Source organism: Caretta caretta, chromosome 5, assembly GCF_965140235.1.
Source record: "Caretta caretta isolate rCarCar2 chromosome 5, rCarCar1.hap1, whole genome shotgun sequence".
In the NCBI taxonomy this organism is placed as follows: domain Eukaryota; kingdom Metazoa; phylum Chordata; order Testudines; family Cheloniidae; genus Caretta; species Caretta caretta.
The window spans coordinates 113,984,473-114,004,144 of record NC_134210.1 but is presented as its reverse complement, the minus strand read 5'-3'; the positions used below and the strand labels follow the sequence as shown (position 1 = coordinate 114,004,144).

Here is a 19,672-nt window from a genome sequence, read left to right as displayed (position 1 = left end):
CACAGAACTTAATCTTCCAGTATGATTTACAGCAGAAAGTAGAAGAGATTTACCAGTGACTCAAATAGTTTCTTTCTTCTTCTGTGCTAAAAAATTTGGACTCCACCTGCTCTTAGTTTTAGATCAAAACCTCCATTGTCCCTCAGCTATAGACAAAGCGTAAAATTTTTAAAAGTGCCGAAGTCACTGGGACTTGAGGCACTTTTGAATTTTTTTCATCCCAAATAACTATAGATGCTTCTCCCACTTCTTTATTATTATTATTTATTATTTGTATTACCATAGTGCTTAGGAACACTAGTTGAAGCAGTAATTTAATCCCTTGTGATCTGTTAAGTTTTCCTCAGGTTCTCTCACATACTGAGGATTGTGTCCTATCAGATAGACTACAACTTGGGCCTTCCAGCAGAACTCTTGACCCATGCAACGCAAAATGCACAACTCAGTACAATTCTTTGGCAGAGAAGTGCAGAAGCAGTGTACTTCAAACCTCTTGAAGGTTGCTTCTCAATTTTCAGGACGAGGCTAAATTCTCCGCTTCGTGGAGCTGAATGCACTGCCCTTGTGGCCTGCAGACTCTGCTGTGTTGAGAAATGAGAGGCTCAAACTCGAGTCTTCTCCTTGCCAATGACAAACCCCTTACCAAATCCCAAAACTTTTAACATCTTTACCAACTCAAATGGATTACCAATTCACTAAACCATGGAGAACTGGAGGATCATAGACTAAAATGAGCAGGATTTTCTTCTAATGATTCTGGGCCAGCTTCTCAGCTCAGTTCAGCTCCACTGAAGTCATCAGAGTGACATTATTGATCCTAGCTATGGTTGATGTGGAAGTTTGCAGGATTTCTAAAGCACTAATTTTATGTGTTGCTGGGGGCCTTGTAGCGCCCATACTGAATTTCCACAACTTGATTCCCACTTTTCATCTGAGGATAGCATGAATTTTGATGCTAACATAGATTACCCTTTCAACTGTATAAAGACTAATTTAGAGGAACAGAAAGGAAGGAAAGCAAGATGAATAACTGACATAAATAACAGGTTTCAGAGTAGCAGCCGTGTTAGTCTGTATCCTCAAAAAGAAAAGGAGGACTTGTGGCATCTTAGAGACTAACAAATTGATTTGCACATAAGCTTTCGTGAGCTACAGCTCACTTCATCGGATGCATTCAGTGGAAAATAAGTAAATAGATAGGTGATGGAAAGTCTCAAGTCTGCCTTGAGTTTGAAGTCTCTGTTATAAGTAATTTCAGAGAGCCATTAAAAGCCATTTGCTGATCTAACAAAACTTTTAGAAAATTCTGCACAAATGTCACTTTGTGTTTGGATGAAATGCAGGGCTGGAATAGTAAGCATGTAGGTGCACAGGATTAAGATGTGCTTTCCTGTGTAAGGAAGCTTGTACACAGAAAAGAGGACACAGAGTATTCATAAGCCTTCTGGACCGCAACGCTGATATACATACGCTAAGACTGTAGACTAGAGGTGGTACTACCCACATCCCCAAGAGCATTGCAGCATTCTGAGATGACTGAGCCTGGGTCACCGCAAGTTCAATACAAAGTTGCTGAATCTCTTCCCCTAAAGGAGAAGAAAGTGAATGGTTTACAATGCAATTCTTTTAACTTTCAATTTGTTCTCAGCCCATAATGCTGAAAAAATAAAAATGAAGGTAAACGTTTTTATTCTAGCAGAAATATGTTGTATTTTTTGTGACACCACTGGTAACATTTAGAGCAGACCTCTCTCTCTATTTATGTAACTTCATTACCCTTGGATGTGTCCAGAATCCAAGCATGTGGCATTCACTCAAATTTAATTGAGAAGAAAAGCATTAAAATGTGAACATGGAGAATAAAAAGAATCAATGTTCTTTGCTAAATGGAGAGAATAATCAAACTATTAAAGAACCCCGTGAAGGGGAACCAAGGATTGATATTCCTTTTTTGCTAAGCTCAGCCTGTTCTGCTCCATTTACATTCAGCATGCTGTGCACCAGTGTAAATGTCAACTTCACAGAACTACAGGTGAATCATTGTTATTGCTGTTGGAGCATGGGCACAGACATTCTTCTGGTCTGGGTGTAGGGGATCTTTCTAAAGAATAGAGTTCTTATGTTAGTTATTGAATTCGTAATTAGTGGGTCCTGTTCAGGCTCCCCAAAAATCTGAAATTGTCCGTCTCTTGATAAAGATAACCATACAAATCTGAAAAGAGTTTGCTTTGCACAATGGAATGGCTTTCATAACAGTTCATTCTATTGTAGCCGCACACGAAGGACAGGGATTTCAAATTTAATACTGACATTTAAAGTTAGACTCATAGATTTAAGATCAGAAGGGAACATTGTGATCATCTAGTCTGCCCTCCTGCACATTGCAGGCCACAGAACCTCACCCACCCACTCCTGAAATAGACCCCTACCCTCTGCCTGAGTTACTAAAGTCCTCAAATCATGCTTTTAATACTTCAAGTTACAGAGAATTCACCATTTATGCTAGTTTAAACCTGGAAGTGACTTGTGCCCCATGCTGCAGAGGAAGGCGAAACCCCCCCAGAGTCTCTGCCAATCTGACCCAGGAGAAAATTCCTTCCTGACCCCAAATATGGCGATCAGTTAGACCCTGAGCTTATGGGAAAGACCCACCAGGCAGATACCTAGGAAAGAATTCTCTGTAGTAACTCAGAGCCCTCCCCATCTAGTGTCCCATCACCAGCCGTTGGGAATTTTTGCTACTGGCAGTCACTGATGGGCCACATGCCATTTTAGGCAGTCCCATCATACCATCCCCTCCATAAATTTATCAAGCTTAGTCTTAATTCAACTTTGCTTTATATACATTTCCAGAATACTTGAAAGTGGAACCATTTGTTTTTTAATCTTATTTATTTGGGCCAAAATTTTCAGAAATGGGAGCCTAAAGTTCACTGTAATGGATGCTGTTGAGTAGTTTTACTTCTGAAATAAGGTTATTCACTTCAATGTCTAAATATGGATTTAGGAGCCTAACATTATGCTCGTGATTTTGAGAATCTGACATAGAAATTTAGCCTTTTTCTTTAGCATATTGTTTGGTACCCAATCCAGATTGCTACAAAAGTATTTGTGATTTGTAAGCATTCACCAAATAGTTTGGATTAATAATTTACAGACTGTCGATTGTTTGCAAACTGTTCACCCAAGCTATTTGTTATTCAGTAGTTGTGAGGTATGCCTATCCTAAATCACATAGTGTTGTTTCTGCTCCACGAATGCAGCACTGAACTTTTTAAAACAGGAAAATAATCTGCTTTTGTTATCAGTTTATGGATGAATAAATCATTCATGTTAGAACATGTGAAACTTTCAGGATTCATAACCATATTCACAAATACCCATCCCTCATTCAAATATTCATGAATAACTATTATTATGACTGAACTCAGTATGTATCACAAAAATATTCATGATCATGTTTCTTGAAAATTACTTCAGGGTTTCACATTTCCAGTTTGGACGTCAGGCTAAAATACAATTGCTCTGCTTTCTGCTTCTGTAGCCCAACATCAGCACTGCTCACGAACCATCCACTACTAATACAAAGGGGTATCTATTCACTTCTTCATGCATATATTTAACTTCCATAATTCTACTCAGGTACAATGACAAGAGTTTATACGTCAAAGACCAAGCAGTCTCAAACGAAGGAATGAAACAGATGCACTGTTCCTTCGAATTAAAACAAAGGAACTAAACGGATGCACTGTTTCTTCTGGAACTTCTATGGTTTACAATAACATGAAACTCCTCTTTCTTCGGTAAAAGAGGACACACAATTTTTCCCAGTGTGTTAAACAAGTTTCCACATTCAAAGCACCATTCAGATATTAGAGCAATATGGACAATTTGGTTCAATATGAGAAATACTCTTGCAAATTTCTCTTATATAACTTAAGAGAATTCATTGAAAGAACACATCATCAGGCAAAAATATCAACAAAACCTCCTATGATCTTTCTACATCTGGCAAGGGCTTTGCTTTCCACAATGACAGTTTCATAATTTCCAGAATTTTGGATTTAAGAGCACCTTGTAAATAAATAAAATGGCTAACAGCAAGAAATAAGTGCAGCCTCGCTATTACTGAGCCCTCCAAAGCCACACAATCTAAATCCAAGAGCAATTTTTATGGCAACTTCCAGCTTCTCCCTTACCGTGGACACTGACAAGTTTAGGTCCAGGTCCCAATGTTGCAGTTGGCTCCTATTACTAAAATGGGCCAAATCCCAAATCTGATCCAGAAACTCCTGAATTCTGGGGAATTTCAGATCTAGATCTGAACTTTGTGGCTCTGATTCTTCTCTAATTTGTTCCAGTATTGGAATTCCAATGTCCCCATGGGAATGTTTGCAAACATAAGCTCAGAAACAAAAAAATCATACTTCAGGGTGTATTAAATGCTCTACACTCTTGAGAGAACTCGAGTTTTACAGTATGATCTTTTGAACACAAGTCACATGAAAATGATCCAAAGGACTCATAAAATCATTAAACTTACCAAAGTTTAGTCTCATCAAAGGAGAAAGAACTGACGCCCAGTTGACAGGTGGATACTGGTAGCTTTCTCCAACTAAAGCTATAGGTGCCAAAGCTACTTTCACCAAGTGAGGGGGAATGGATTCAGGGCCTGCAACAGAACAACCAACTATCACTTGAATTTCATGATGAGCAAATCGGGTAAAATAACCAAAACAAGGAATATAAAAGCATAAGGCATGAATTTACAGTATTACATACTGGACTGAAAAACAATTTGTAATGAAAGACGAAGACATTATAAAAGCACCTAAAAATATTCTGTCGTTTGTATTGACTGCAATTGGCTGAATATGCTGCAAACTTTTTGGAATGCAGTTGTTGGATTATACAAAGAACGGTCTGCTAAAGAAGTCTTCTTCTGTCTCTGCTGAAGGGGAGCTAGTCTAAAATTAATTTTAGAAATAAAAATACTTTAAAATAATTTGTACTTCTACAGCAACTTCCATCCGAAACTCTCAAAGCACTTTACACACATTAATAAATTAAGCCTTACACCACTTCTCTGAGGTCAGTTATTATTGTCTTCATTTTACAGGCAGGGAAACTGATGCAGAGAGATTGCATGATTTATCCATATTCACACAGGAAATCAGCACCAGAATTCAGAACAGAGCAAAGCTTTCTGCCACCAGTTACCCTAGTTCCATCCAACAGACATCTACAATGCAAATTATAGCCGTCATTTAACTTCTACCCAAGCCCAAGTCGAAGGCTTTGTCTTTACTGCAAAGAAGGTGGGGGTTGTTTTTTTAAATGTCAAGATAGCTAACTCAATATAAAGTCCGACTGGAGTAAAGGGCTGGCCTCAACTAGCTATTCTGTAGAAAAAACTACCTTATCTTCACTCTGATTTTCTACACAAATTTAACAAGGTTCCAACATGGTTTATATTAAAATATTCTTCATTGAAATTTTTATTTTTAATATAATTCATTAGTGATTTTGTATAGGTTTTGACAGGTAAAAACATAGGTCAAATCACATTTGACAGAAGCAGCACATTTTCACATCATTATGGAATTTGCTCCATCTCACCTTTCTTTCCTCCTTCAATGGCAAAGTCAATAGCTGCCCTGATAAAGCTGTTTTCAGGCAAGTAGCTGAAGTCTGGAGGAACTGTGAAGACAAAAATTATGAAATAAGCCAGCAATTTGGCAGGACAAATAATAATTTCCAACTCCCTATACATTCAAAGGCAAAATGAGGTATTTATGAACTGATCCTCGGTTAACACACTGATAGTGACTATTTCTATTAGATCAAAAGACTGATGCAGATGTTATCACTGGCTTCCGCCCCACCCATCTTTCTTTCCATGTGAATTTAGTGTTGATGAAAGATGCTGGACTGCCAGCAATGAGGAACAGATTCATTCATTTGTCCACTAAAAAGCTATTGTGGTGTGTAAACTTCTCCCCACACCTCAGTTTATAGGGCTTTACCCTAACCTGTAGGGAACACTGCGAAGGATAACAACACAGGTTACACTCCATACCCACTAAGTCCTTGGCCTCTCTGCCAAGACTGCCACCAAGAGGATTGAGGGTTGTTTTTGTGGTGTGGCCATGTGTCCCTTCTTGATGCTACTGACTCATTTACAATTTGAGTCAGATTAAAACTAATGGCCTATATTTAGCTCCCTCTATTGAATTATATTTCATCAGTCACCTTGCCCTGCAATCATTTACCTGGTGGATTACTGGTGCAGTTATAATTGGTCACTCCAAACCATTAGGAGAAATTCACACCTGCACTGAGGGCCAGTAAAGAGTCTATGTACCATTTAAATCCCACTTTTGCTCTTTTATAGGCTTAAGTGGGACTTAAGTGATGCATAGCCCTCATGCTGACCCTCTGCACAGAGATTAATTTCATCCTTCGTGAATAGCTGTACTGGACTGCTTATGAAGACAGATTAGTTGTGCCTTTTAGCTAATCAGAGAATAGCTCACCTGTAGGAGTACAGTTATGAAAAATTAATCTCATTTATTGTCCTTTCTTTGTATTTGTTGGTTTTTAAACGTTTAAAATATTTAAGGGGAAAAGATGCTGAAATAAGAAGTCAGCAAAACTGGAAATCCAATTAGCTCTCAGAGCACAGTATAAATATTTCAGTTGCAAAACACAGTTCAAGGTCCTCCTGCACAAATCTAATTTTAAAACAATTATGAATTATTTTCTAGTTTTGAATTTACAACACAGAATTTTTTAAATTAATTTTAAAATACAGATTGGACTGGAAAAGTTTAGCTTGTGAGCTCTTACACTCTGATTCTGCAAGCAGAAACATGGGAAGAGACCCTTGCACTCAACACCACTGACTTTAATGACAGGTTTCAGAGTAGCAGCTGTGTTAGTCTGTATCCGCTATTATCAGCGGGAGAAAAAAAACTTTTGTAGTGATAATCAAGATGGCCCATTTAGACAGTTGACAAGAAGGTGTGAGGATACTTAACATGGGGAAATAGAATCAATATGTGTAATGACCCAGTCACTCCCAGTCTCTATTCAAACCCAAGTTAATGGTATCTAGTTTGCATATTAATTCAAGCTCAGCAGTTTCTCACTAGAGTCTGTTTTTGAAGCTTGTCTGTTGCAAAATTGCCACCCTTAAGTCTTTTACTGAGTGGCCAGAGAGGTTGAAGTGTTCTCCTACCGGTTTTTGAATGTTATGATTACTGATGTCAGATTTGTGTCCATTTATTCTTTTGCTGGCAAATACTCTCCAGCAACCACACAACAAAAACACTAACGCAGGAACCTATCCTTGCAACAAAGCCCAATGTCAGCTCTGTCCACATATTTGTTCAAGTGGCACCATCATAGGACCTAATCACATTAGCTCCATGAAGGGCTCGTTCACCTGCAGATCTACCAATGTGATACATGCCATCATGTGCCAGCAATGCCCCTCTGCCATGGCATGAGGGGCATTGCTGGCACATGATGGCATGTATCACATTGGTAGATCTGCAGGTGAACGAGCCCTTCATGGAGCTAATGTGATTAGGTCCTATGATGGTGCCACTTGAACAAATATGTGGACAGAGCTGACATTGGGCTTTGTTGCAAGGATAGGTTCCTGCGTTAGTGTTTTTGTTGTGTGGTTGCTGGAGAGTATTTGCCATCTTGATTATCACTACAAAAGTTTTTTTCTCCTGCTGATAATAGCTCATCTTAATTAATTAGCCTCTTACAGTTTGTATGGCAACTTCCACCTTCTCTGTATGTATATATATATATATATATCTTCTTACTATATGTTCCATTCTATGCATCCAATGAAGTGGGTTGTAGCCCACGAAAGCTTATGCTCTAATAAATTTGTTAGTCTCTAAGGTGCTACAAGTACTCCTGTTCTTTTCACTGACTTTAATGAGGCTCTGCATGGGTATAAGGATCTGATTGCATGTTACAACTTCCAAGTTCATGCCTTGGATTGTGAGCTTTTAGAGCCAAAGATCGTCTTTTCATTTTATGTGGCTGCAGTGTTCTAGCACAAGGGCCTCCCCCTAAAGCCTGTCATCTATTCTTAAACAACAACAACGGAAGCATCTTACCGGACGTTCTGTTCTGGGTGGAGGACAAACTGGATTGATGAAGGTGTCCTAAAAGCCAAGCTGCATTTGTTTGAAGACCAATCACCCCAGAAAAACTGACTATCTGTGAAGGCAATCATTGGACATGAATTTGTAGGCTAGTCTCATTATCTCTTCATTCCATGCTGCAACAGCAAGCTGGACACAAAAACAATGGTACTTTTTTTTTTTTTAAATTAAATCTGGATCCTCCACACGAGGTACTGTAGTACAGTTCACATCACACATTATTGGAGACAGACATGATCCTCTCACCTGCGTCAGGGTTCTGATGATTTCATTAAGTTTATTTTGAAACTGGGAGGACTGGATAGCCTCAGATTTCAGCTGCCAGGAAAAAATAAGCAAAACTATGTGAACATCTGAAGGAAAAGCAAAACAATGAAATGCATAATTGATGGTGGAGGAACAGGTTTAGCTCTCATACCCAACAAAAATTGTTGAAAGCAACCTAAGGACCAAATTTTCTTTTCAAAGATATTATTCTGACAGAGGAAATAAATGTTTGTACAATTAATTCAAAACTCTGCAGCAAACTGAATGTTTTGCTATTAAGTAAGCCTAGTTATTTAATTATTCAATGTATTAAACACCACCTCCCCCCCCAACAAAAAAAAAAATCCATTCTGATGTTATAGGTGCTCATAGAGATGTGATCCCATTCTTTTCCAGCCTGAATCTTTAACTTTGTTTCTAAAGGAAACACAAGTATCATGTGCTTATGTCTTTTTACCTGTATCATGGATGCTTCAGAACCCACCAATGCGACCAGTCCATTGACAGCAGCCAGACGCTGCATTGTGGGAGACCCCTATAAATCCAAGCAAAACCAACACATGACAAAGGGGTGGAAGGTGGCAAAACACTGAACAGCAAAGGCATTTTCCTCCAAGAAAAGACTTTCATTTTAATTCTGAACTATACAGACATACCTCTTCCCCAACACACTCATATGCTCGCCTCTGAGTGTGAGACCCAACTATGTTACCAAGGTTCTGAAATACATAGCATTTCTGGGACTTGCTCCTTTTCTCAAACAACAGTATATTTCTCATTGATGTAGCAAAGCTCATGCTCAAATAAATTGGTTAGTCTCTAAGGTGCCACAAGTACTCCTTTTCTTTTTGCATCTCCCACTACAGCATGTTCCAGTCTAACATCTTTGAAGTGCATCACCCATAAGAACATGCTGAGATGACAGAGTCTTTATACAGACTGTCAAAATTTTGTGTTGCTGTTATTAATATTTACCTTCAAATCCCATCTTGGAGAATTCATTTAGGATCTGCTTTTAAAATTACATTTCATATGTAATTTTTTGGCACAATGGGATAAATCATTACTACGGAATTGTAAGCATAATAAATGAATACATTTCACTCAATTTTCTATTCAGTTAAATGACAGTGATTAATGTTGCCTTCAGTAGGCCTAGAATTGTTCAGCTCCACCTACTACACTAAATGCAATCTAAGCATCACAGCGTAGCTTCAGTATTCACTGGGCATACAGATGGCAATTTACAGGCTGATAAAAGTAGAGCTAAAGCCATTTATTACTTAATGAAATATGCGCTTAGGGTAAACTTACAGTGAACAGCAAAACACAACAATTCCATTTGCCAGTCTAATTTTTGTTAAGTACCACCTTACTTCATAAGTAATCTCAATGTTAGTGTGACTACTCATGGACTAAGATACTACTCAATGTGAGTAAAGAATGCAGTTGAGCTCTCACAGACTATCTGGAATATTTTTGGTAGAGAGCTGTCTTACATTACCTTGTTGCTTATAAAAAAACCCAACAGTTAATAACCTTTCTGTAACTGATGTTCTTCAAGATGTCCATACCACGTTAGGTATGAGCATGCTGGGTGCACAGTCACCAGAGATTTTTCCCTCAGTGGTATCCATCGGGCTGGCTCTAGCGCCCTCTGGTGCACCAGTATAAGGAGCCAAGCCAGCTCCACGACCTCTGAGTTACCTCTTGCTGGCTAACTCCGACAGAGAGGCAGGAGGGTGGGTCGTGGAATGGACATGACCAACATATCTCAAAGAACAACAGTTACAGAAAAGTTATTAACCATTTTTTCTTCTTTGAATGCTTGCTCATGTCCATTCCACATTAGGTGCCTCCCAAGCAATAGCTTAGGAGTTAGGCTTACAGTTCATGGACATGCAGATTGCAATACTGCTCTACCAAACCCAGCATCATCTCTAGCCTGCTGGGTGATGGCATATGTTAGGATATAGATATGCAGGCCTGTCTGTAAAGGCCTATACTCTAAGAATTTAGGTGTATTCTGATCACTTAGCTAGTTATAGAGGTAAAAAAGAAAGAATCAAAATCACTGTCTGCCAGTGTAAGGGCCTTCTCTTACTGTGACAGTCTGAGGCCCTGTTCTTAGGCTAAGGCCTTTGGCTAAGCAGCAGAGGCAGCCAGAAGCTGGGAAGCCAACGGTCACATCCTCACATTCAAAACCAGTATAATTGAAATAAGGTGCTATTGGGCTGTTAGGAATACAATCCTGTCCTGATAGTGCCTATCACCTCCAGAGAAAGGGAAGTGCCTAGAAAATCTAAAAGGGAACTTAGGTTGATAGCATCCTGTCTGGCAAGAACTCACTTATCAATAGCTGGGATGTGAAATCCTCATTTCTGTGTTGTTCTATCATTGTAGTCCCCATTTCCCTATTGTTTGTCTGTATAACTCTGCCTGGTTCTGTGATTGTTTTTGTCTGCTTTATAATGAATTTTGCTGGGTGTAAACTAATTAAGGTGGTGGGATATAATTGGTTAAATAATCATGTTACAATATGTTAGGATTGGCTAGTTAAACTTCAGTAAAATGATAGGTTAAGGTATAGCTAAGCAGAACTCAAGTTTTACTATATAGTCTGCTGTCAATCAGGAAGTAAACGGGGGGGGGGGGGGAATGGGAACAGGGAACGGGGGTGGGGAAACTGGAATCATGTTTTGCTAACGGGGGGGAATGGGAACAGGGACACAGGTAAGGTTCTGTGGTGTCAGAGCTGGGAAGGGGGACACTAAGAAAGGAAACTGGAATCATCCTTGCTGGAAGTTCACCCCAATAAACATCGAATTGTTTGCATCTTTGCACTTTGAGTATTGTTGCTCTCTGTTCATGCGAGAAGGACCAGGGAAGTAAGTGCATGAAGGAATAAGCCCCCTAACAGCATAATAGGATGAAAAAGTATGCACTGACGACCAGGTCACAACCTTCCAGGAGAGGTATGACAAGGGGCACGATGTCAGCAGCTCAAAAGGAGGGCCTGAGAGTCTTGACAGGACCAGGTTTAGGTCCCACGGGGGAATGGGTTCGCGAATTTGCAGGTATAATCTCTCTAAGCCCTTGAAGAAGGAAATGGACATTTTGTGACAAAAAAAACAACTATCCTCCACCAGAGGGTGGAAGGCTGAGATGGCTGCTAGGTGTACCTTAAATAGATGAAATGGCTAGGCCCTGCTGTTTCAGAAGAAGCAGCATTGACTGGAGAGGTGATCTAGCAGGTCAGAGGTCTCGTTGGGAAGACCACATGGAGAAAATGCTTCCATTTGGCGGGGTAAGTCGCTCTAGTAGTGGCCACGTGCTCCCTTTTGCTCCCCAGCAATGAAACCACCGACTCTTGTACTGCAGGCAAAAGCAGTACCAATAGCTAAGGCTAAGTTTTTGTCATGATTACTTTTAGTAAAAGTTACGGACAGGTCACAGGCAATAAACAAAAATTCACAGAAGCCGTGACCTGTCTGTGACTTTTACTGTTGCGGCTCCCTGGTTTCCCCCCACCACCTTAGTGGCTGGGATCTGTGGGGTTCCCCCTCCACCCAGAGTGGCTGGGAGCTGTAGGGTGACTGTATTTCCCAAAGAGAAAATGGGACATCCGAGCCGCTTACCCGAGGCATCCCCATCCCCCGATGCGAGGCTGTCGCCCACTGCTTGTACCCTGAGGAGGGCCCCCTCAGGAGTCTGTCACTTGTCACTGGAACTTTGCAGGGTCCCCCTTGTCGCTTCTTGCTGCTAGCACCTGTCACTGGAACCCTGCCACTGGCTGTCAACTCCAGAGTCCTGCAGCCCTGGGGCTGAAGCAGAGAATGTCATGGAGGTCTCTGGAAGTCATGGATTCCGATTCTGTGACTTCCATGACCTCCGTGACACAAATGCAGCCTTACCGATAGTGCCAGAAGGTCCCTGGCTGCAATGAACGCCTCCAGAGTAGACAGTACCGTGATCCCACTGGTGCTGTATTGCCCCTCTGATGCCGAGGGATTGTCTGGGACTGGACTCAATGGAGCCTGCATATGAGGCCAACTCAATGGTGCCCCCCTCAGAGCGCGGGCAGAGGAGTGGCCTCACTCAGGCCGCACTCCACTGTGCTCCCCATGCTTGGCTCTCTTCAGAGTCCCCTCTTGGCCAGCTGAATCTTATGTTTTTTCTTTGGCACAGGTGAAGGAGAATGGTGCCAAGAGACTCCCACAGTGGGAGGAGCACTCCGCACCAACTCTGAGGTACTGGGTGCTGAGTGGGACCTTCTCGGCTCCAATGAGGGACTAAGTGCTGCCTCCATCAGGAGGGACTTCAACCTGGCCTCCTTGTTCTTCTTTGTATGGGACTTGAATTTCCGACAGAGGTCCCTGATGAGTCTCTCCCAGGCACTTCAGACAACTGGAGTGCGGGTCACTCGCAGGCATGGGTTGGCTGCAGGAGGCACAGGGTTTCGAACCTGGGGACTGAGGCATGCCCCAGCACCAGATGAAACTCCACTAACAGGGTGAGAAGCACCAACTAACTACCTACAACTAATCTACAACAGTCTAAACTGAGAAAATAAAGAACTAGGATAGAGAAACAAGGGAAAAGGACTAAACTAAGAGCACTGAGTAAGAGTTTGTCAAAGCAGGAGGAGCTGTTCCAGCGACCGTCATGGGCGGTAAGAAGGTTCTGAAAGGATGCAGAGACAGCAGGCTCCTTATATTGGTGCATGAGCACACAACAGCACAGGGCACTAGAGCCGGCCTGATGGATCCCACTGAGGAAAAAGTCTCCAGTGACCGTGCACACAGTGCATGTACACCTATCATGGAATGGACACGCGCAAGCATGCAAAGAAGAAAATTTTGCTTTTTCTTTAAACAGACTGCAGAGAGATTCTTGCTTCTAAACGTGAATCTAATTGCCCGCTCAAATAATTAAAACTATTCTTAACTATTTCCTTCTCCTTAATGAAATAAGCTCATTAGTAATTTTTTTTTTAAAAGGACAGACAGACAGCTCCTCTACCTCTGCAAGCACAATTTTCATCCAGGCAGGAAGCAGTCTGTTACTCAAATCTTCTGCTTTCCCATGTCCACAGACTGACAAACCGTGAACTATGCTACCCAATGCCAAAGCAAAACCGGATGTCTGCAGGAAACACAAGATGTCAAAAACACAGATTATAAAACAGCTTTCACAAAAGCCCATGTATTCCTTTTTTAAAAGAAAAACATCCCGCATTCTCCAGATGCAGTACTTCCTACTGATATGTTCATTAACACAAGCTACATCATCATTCAAAATAGCAGGTGCTTTTAAAACCAATAGTTGACTGAAACAAAGAGACAAAACTACAGGTATCAATTTCAGGAAATCGAATTATATGAAGCATCCAGTTTTACGATGTTGAGCCCTGTCATGTTGTAATCTACCAGTTTGATGCATGTCTATGTATACATATCAGGGAATGACGTTGCCCTCTAATGACTGGCTTGAAAAAAGGATAGAGACTGCTACTGCTATCAGTCAATGGACTTCTTTAGGTCAAGTGACAGATACCTGTTTTTTGAGAGCTGAAGAACAAGTGTTGTAGTTCAGAGAGATATTTAGGCCACCATCAGCAAAAGCTTAAGCACCTGCTTAAGTCAATGGCATCACGCGTGTACTTAAAATTAAGCATGTACGTAACTGTGCGTTATTTGCAACATATATATTTGTAACTATACCAGACAACATCAAGGCCTCCTTTGCCTTAACCTGGTGACGAGGAAGGAACTAGTGGAATGCAAATTAGTTAATAATGCAATTATTAGGACATCAGCACCTGTATAGACACTCATCATGATCAGAGTGGATTCTCATTACAAGTTTCTACTCCTTGATTCTGTGGGACAAAGTCCGTGCTTTAAGGCAGGGAATTCTCAACCTTCTTCAGTATGGATCATATTTTAATATCAACATTGTCTCCTAGACCAAATCCCCTCCCATTGACAGAATACCTACTTCACAATTACACAACACCCTTGTTGCAACTGCAGCAATTGTTTACATGAAACAGTGACATTAGGCAACAGCATGATGTATTTGTAGCTTCTTTAATGTGATTTAGCAGCTGGAAAAAAGAAGGAACTAGAATCACAGAATCATAGAATATCAGGGTTGGAAGGGTCATCTAGTCCAACCCCCTGCTCAAAGCAGAACCAATCCCCAACTAAATCATCCCAGCCAGGGCTTTGTCAAGCCTGACATTAGAAACCTCTAAGGAAGCAGATTCCACCACCTCCCTAGGTAACCCGTGACAGTGCTTCACCACGCTCCCAGTGAAAAAGTTTTTCCTAATATCCAACCTAAACCTCCCCCACTGCAACTGGAGACCATTACTCCTCATTCTGTCATCTGGTACCACTGAGAACAGTCTAGATCCATCCTCTTTGGAACCCCCTTTCTGGTAGTTGAAAGCAGCTATCAAATCCCCCCTCATTCTTCTCTTCTGTAGACTAAATAATCCCAGTTCCCTCAGCCTCTCCTCATAAGTCATGTGTTCCAGCCCCCTAATCATTTTTGTTGCCCTCCACTGGACTCTTTCCAATTTTTCCACATCCTTCTTGTAGAGTGGGGCCCAAAATTGGACATAGTATTCAAGATGAGGTCTCACCAATGTCGAATAGAGGGAAAGATCACGTCCCTCGATCTGCTGGCAATGCTCCTACTTATACAGCCCAAAATGCCGTTAGCCTTCTTGGCAACAAGGGCACACCGTTGACTCATATCCAGCTTCTTGTCCACTGTAACCCCTAGGTCCTTTTCTGCAGAACTGCTGCCTAGCTACTCGGTCCCTAGTCTGTAGCAGTGCATGGGATTCTTCCGTCCTAAGTGCAGGACTCTGCACTTGTCCTTGTTGAACTTCATCAGATTTCTTTTGGCCCAATCCTCTAATTTGTCTAGGTCCCTCTGTATCCTGTCCCTACCTTCCAGCGTATCTACCACTCCTCCCAGTTTACTGTCATCTGCAAACTTGCAGAGTGTGCAATCTACGCCATCCTTCAGATGGTTATTGAAGATATTGAACAAAACTAGCCCCAGAACCGACCCTTGGGGCGCTCTGCTTGATACTGGCTGCCAACTAGACATGGAGACATTGATCACTACCCGTTGAGCCCGATGATCTAGCCAGCTTTCTATCCACCTTATAGTCCATTCATCCAGTCCATACTACTTTAACTTGCTGGCAAGTTAGTATCACAGTATCATGACTAGTATGAATATGAAACTAGTTATATGAATATCATATGACTAGTATCATATGACCAGCCAGCTGTTTGCAGACCACCAGCAAGTGCCCCAGGGACTAAGATGCAGGAGTCTCTGTTTTCGAGGATGGTTTTCTGATGTGAAGAAAAAGGATTACAAAAGTAAATGTTGATTTGTCTCCCATTTCCAGATACATTTACTAGTCTGCTGATTATTGTGAACAGTCCTGTCAGCATTTCCTCTCGGTGACAGAACTTCTCTTTTCCCATTGGTAGAGATTGGCTCGACGAGGAGAAAGAAGCAGTGCTGAAACAAGGCTGTTGGAGCGAAGGGAGTCAAACTGTGACAGAAGGGCAGTCAAGGGATGCTGAAGTAACAAAAGAATGCTGTTTTGATCATCTGTTAGATGGAGATCCTAGAACAGGGATTCTCAAACTTCATTGCACCATGACCCCTTTCTGACAACAAAAATTACTACAGGACCCCAGGAAGGGGGAATCAAAGCCTGAGCCCAACCAAGCCCTGCCAGCCCAGGGCATGGGTGGGAGTAAAGCGAAAGCCCCATCTCCCCAGGCCAGGGGACCAAAGCCAAAGCCAAAGCCCAAGGGCTTCAGCCCCAGGCAGTGGGCCTGTAACCTGAGCCTTGCTGCCCAGGGCTGAAGCACTCGGGCTTGGGCCCCGGGCCCCAGCAAGTCTAAGCCAACCCTGGCAACCCCATGAAAATGAGGTCATGACCCACAGTTTGAGAATCGCTGTCCTAGAACACTGACTGTGTGGAAAGGGAAACCCTAGAAGAAGTTGTGGTTGAGACACCAAGCTATTAGGATTGTGTTTGTGATCAGCAGTATGGAGTCTACAGAAAGAGTAAAATATAATTAAGGCTAAGATTTTATCATGGATATTTTTAGTAACAGTCATGGACAGATCACGGGCAATAAAGAAAAATCAAGAAAAAAAGCCCCTGACCTGTCCTGACTTTTATTAAAAATATCAATGATAAAATGAGAAGGGACTGGGCAGCTGCGAGGTGGCTGGGATCTCTGGGGCCCCCACCACTGGTGGGGACTCAGAGTTCCAGGACCCTCTGCCACCAGTGGCAGAGGGGAGCTGTATGGTCCCCTTCCCAGTGGCAGGGAGCACTGTGGGGATCCTCCTGCCCTCCACGACAGCAGGGGAGCACTGCTGGGGGCCCCTTGCCCCCTGTGGCAGCAGGGGAGCTGCAGGGCTCCCCTTATCCTCCTGCAGTGGCCCCCCTGCCCTGCCACAGCAGCCGGGGAGCTGCTGGGGGTCTCCCCTGCTGCTGTGGCTGGCAAGGAGTTGCGGGGTACCTCCACTGCCCATGGCAGCTGAGAGCTTGGGGGCTCACTGCTTCAGGAGGCGGTGGGTACCTTACAGCTCCCTGCCACTGCAGGTGATGGGACCCTGCAGCTCCCAGCCCCCAGGGCTGAAGTCACAGAGTTCTTTGGAAGTCATGGATTCTGTGACTTCCTCGACCTCTGTGACAAAACTGTAGCCTTACCTATAATTCAAGAGAACCCAGAGAAAGGCTATTTCCCCAGTGAGAGAAGGTCTCAAGAACAGAACTAGGAAGAAGATATTAATTGGGAGGTTCAAGGTGCTGAGACACCCTGAAATCAAAATGTAAGCTTTTCCCTTAAACATGGTCAGCATATATAAATTCAGTTTTTGTCTCACCCTTTGGTCATGAACAGTTATAGGGAATATACATATCAAACAACTGGCCTTCATTGTACACTCCTCAAATCACACACTTTCAAACAAATACCCAAGAAATCAGGGAATTTCCATCTTATGCTGACATGGGTGCAGTGTTAAAGATACATAGGAAAAGAAACTAATATAATGAAAGAAAGCGGTCCAAACTGTGGATATAACCTGCTGATTATTTTCCGCTAATGTCCGCAACTTGTTCATGATCTCTTCAGCCTCCACTGCCTCTATGATTTTCATGCTGAAAGCACACACGCAGGAACAGGCAATGGAGTAGGAAAGGATCTGAATAAAGGGAAAGGGGGAAAATACAGGTAAAAAAAAAAAAAGACAGGTTAACATTTCCCAGGGTGGGAACACATAGGAAACACCTTTTAATGAATACTGTAGATATACACCAAGGCACCTCATTCCCCCACCCCACCCCAGATAATGAGTAATCCACCCCAAATGTATTCAAGGATACCTAATTCTAGGAAACAAGTGAAATAAATTGTGGATACAGTCATTTAGTATAGGAATAAGTCCACTGTAAAATAACCAGACCAATACAAGCTTTCCATGTGGTTTCCAATGTTGCTGCATGCTACATGTCAGGATTGTGATAACACTCAAATTTACAGTATCTGGCCATTAACGGACAAACAATCAAACATTAAAATTACACTACTAACTGATACTCCAAACCAAAGGAAATCTAATGTTGAGAGCTAAACATACGCCCTCAACCCAAACTTTTGTGCCCAGGTACTACAGATAGTAAGAGACGTACCTAGTATTTTGAAATATTTATGAATTCCTATATCTAAACCAAAGTAGTAAATTGTAATTGCTGCCTTAACTCTGGTCTCCTTTGCCTTTGTATATTTTATTCAATCCAGTGTTAGCACAATGCTTGTATTTATTGTCCGTCTGGAGACAGAGTTGTGACATTTAAAGAGCATCCTAAATTCTTCAGTGTTGTGAACAGAAACTTTACATAAGATTATAAGAGATGGGAGTCTAGGGCCCCCCGGGGGGGCCGCAAGCAGGTTTCAGGGGGTCTGTCAAGCAGGGTTGCTAGACTTGCTAGAACTCAGGGTGGAAAGTTAAAGCCCCACTGTGTGGGTCAGAAGCCCCACCACCTAGAGCTGAAGCCAAAGTCTGAGTAACTTAGCTTTGTGGGGCCCCTGTTGTGTGGTGCCTAGGGCAACTGCCTTGCTTGCTACTCCCTAATGCCTGCCCTGGTTTTTAATCTACTGGATATGCAGAAAAACAGTTGTGGGCCAGGAAGTTTTTATAGCATGTTGTGGGGGATCTCAGAAAGTAAAAAGTTGAGAACCCCTGGTCCCAGGCAATGCAGGATGCTGATGGCTTATGTATTTAAAAACATGCGGTGCTGTTCTGGCATAATTATAGTTACGGTAAAGAAGTTTTTTTACAATTATAAGCCTTATTTTCAGCTGTTTTTAATTTCCTAGAAAGATTCATCCTCTGGACTGATATTTTTCGTGCTTAAGTCCAAAACTACATGCTTAAAAATATTTTGGTAAAATTTTGTTTGACCTTCTACACACAGAGTCACATTTTTCAGTATGTGTAATCAGGAGATCACACAATGAAAGAAAATACTTTGAGGTTATACCACAATGTGCTGTGATCCCATCAGCTCTCAGATGCAGCAAGGTTGGACCAGGTCAGTACTTGGATGGGAGACCTCCAAAGAACACACTAGTGCAACAGGATACAATACTGATGAGTCAGGGATTAACCCTGTATGATGCAGGTGTGGAATGTTGAACATATTGGACAGGAATAAGACAGGGAGTGCAGAAACCTTCCTCACAAACACAAATGGTAAGCTACGGTCCCAACCACTTCTGGTCATCAAAGATTCCATGGCTTTTTTTGTAAGTGTAGTCATGTCCCAGTATCCTGGGCAAACTGTAACTGGCATAATTACATACCTTCTCCCTAAATTCCCTATGGAGTTTCAAATTGAAAAGAAGTATGCTTTACTTCTTATCCCAAAGTCTTTTGTAATGTTAAACAGCTGCTGCATGTCACTCCAGCAGTTGCTGCACTGAACCCTGTGTAAAATTTGTACATCAGTTAAGGTTCAGTAAAGCACTCTAGAATCAATGGGGATGAAACATTACTTTATAGCTATAAAACACTTCATTGCAAAATCCAAGAACTATAGAAGGCTAATCCACAACATATATTGACTACCAGCAAAAACTGAACTATATAAA

General features: G+C 41.9%; 1 protein-coding gene across 3 annotated transcripts in view; it reads right to left on the bottom strand.

Annotated features, from left to right (window-relative positions):
* The window catches only part of FOCAD (focadhesin), a 200,530-nt gene that overhangs the window by 11,551 nt on the left and 169,307 nt on the right, over positions 1–19,672 (bottom strand). For all 3 annotated transcript variants that reach the window (XM_048849366.2, XM_048849367.2, XM_048849368.2), the window contains 8 exons: positions 17,604–17,723; positions 13,482–13,604; positions 8,917–8,994; positions 8,439–8,510; positions 8,145–8,247; positions 5,620–5,700; positions 4,544–4,672; positions 1,471–1,586 (listed from right to left, as the gene is read on the bottom strand). In XM_048849366.2, coding sequence (XP_048705323.2) covers positions 1,471–1,586; positions 4,544–4,672; positions 5,620–5,700; positions 8,145–8,247; positions 8,439–8,510; positions 8,917–8,994; positions 13,482–13,604; positions 17,604–17,723 — 822 coding nt within the window. The remainder of the gene's footprint in view (positions 1–1,470; positions 1,587–4,543; positions 4,673–5,619; positions 5,701–8,144; positions 8,248–8,438; positions 8,511–8,916; positions 8,995–13,481; positions 13,605–17,603; positions 17,724–19,672) is intronic.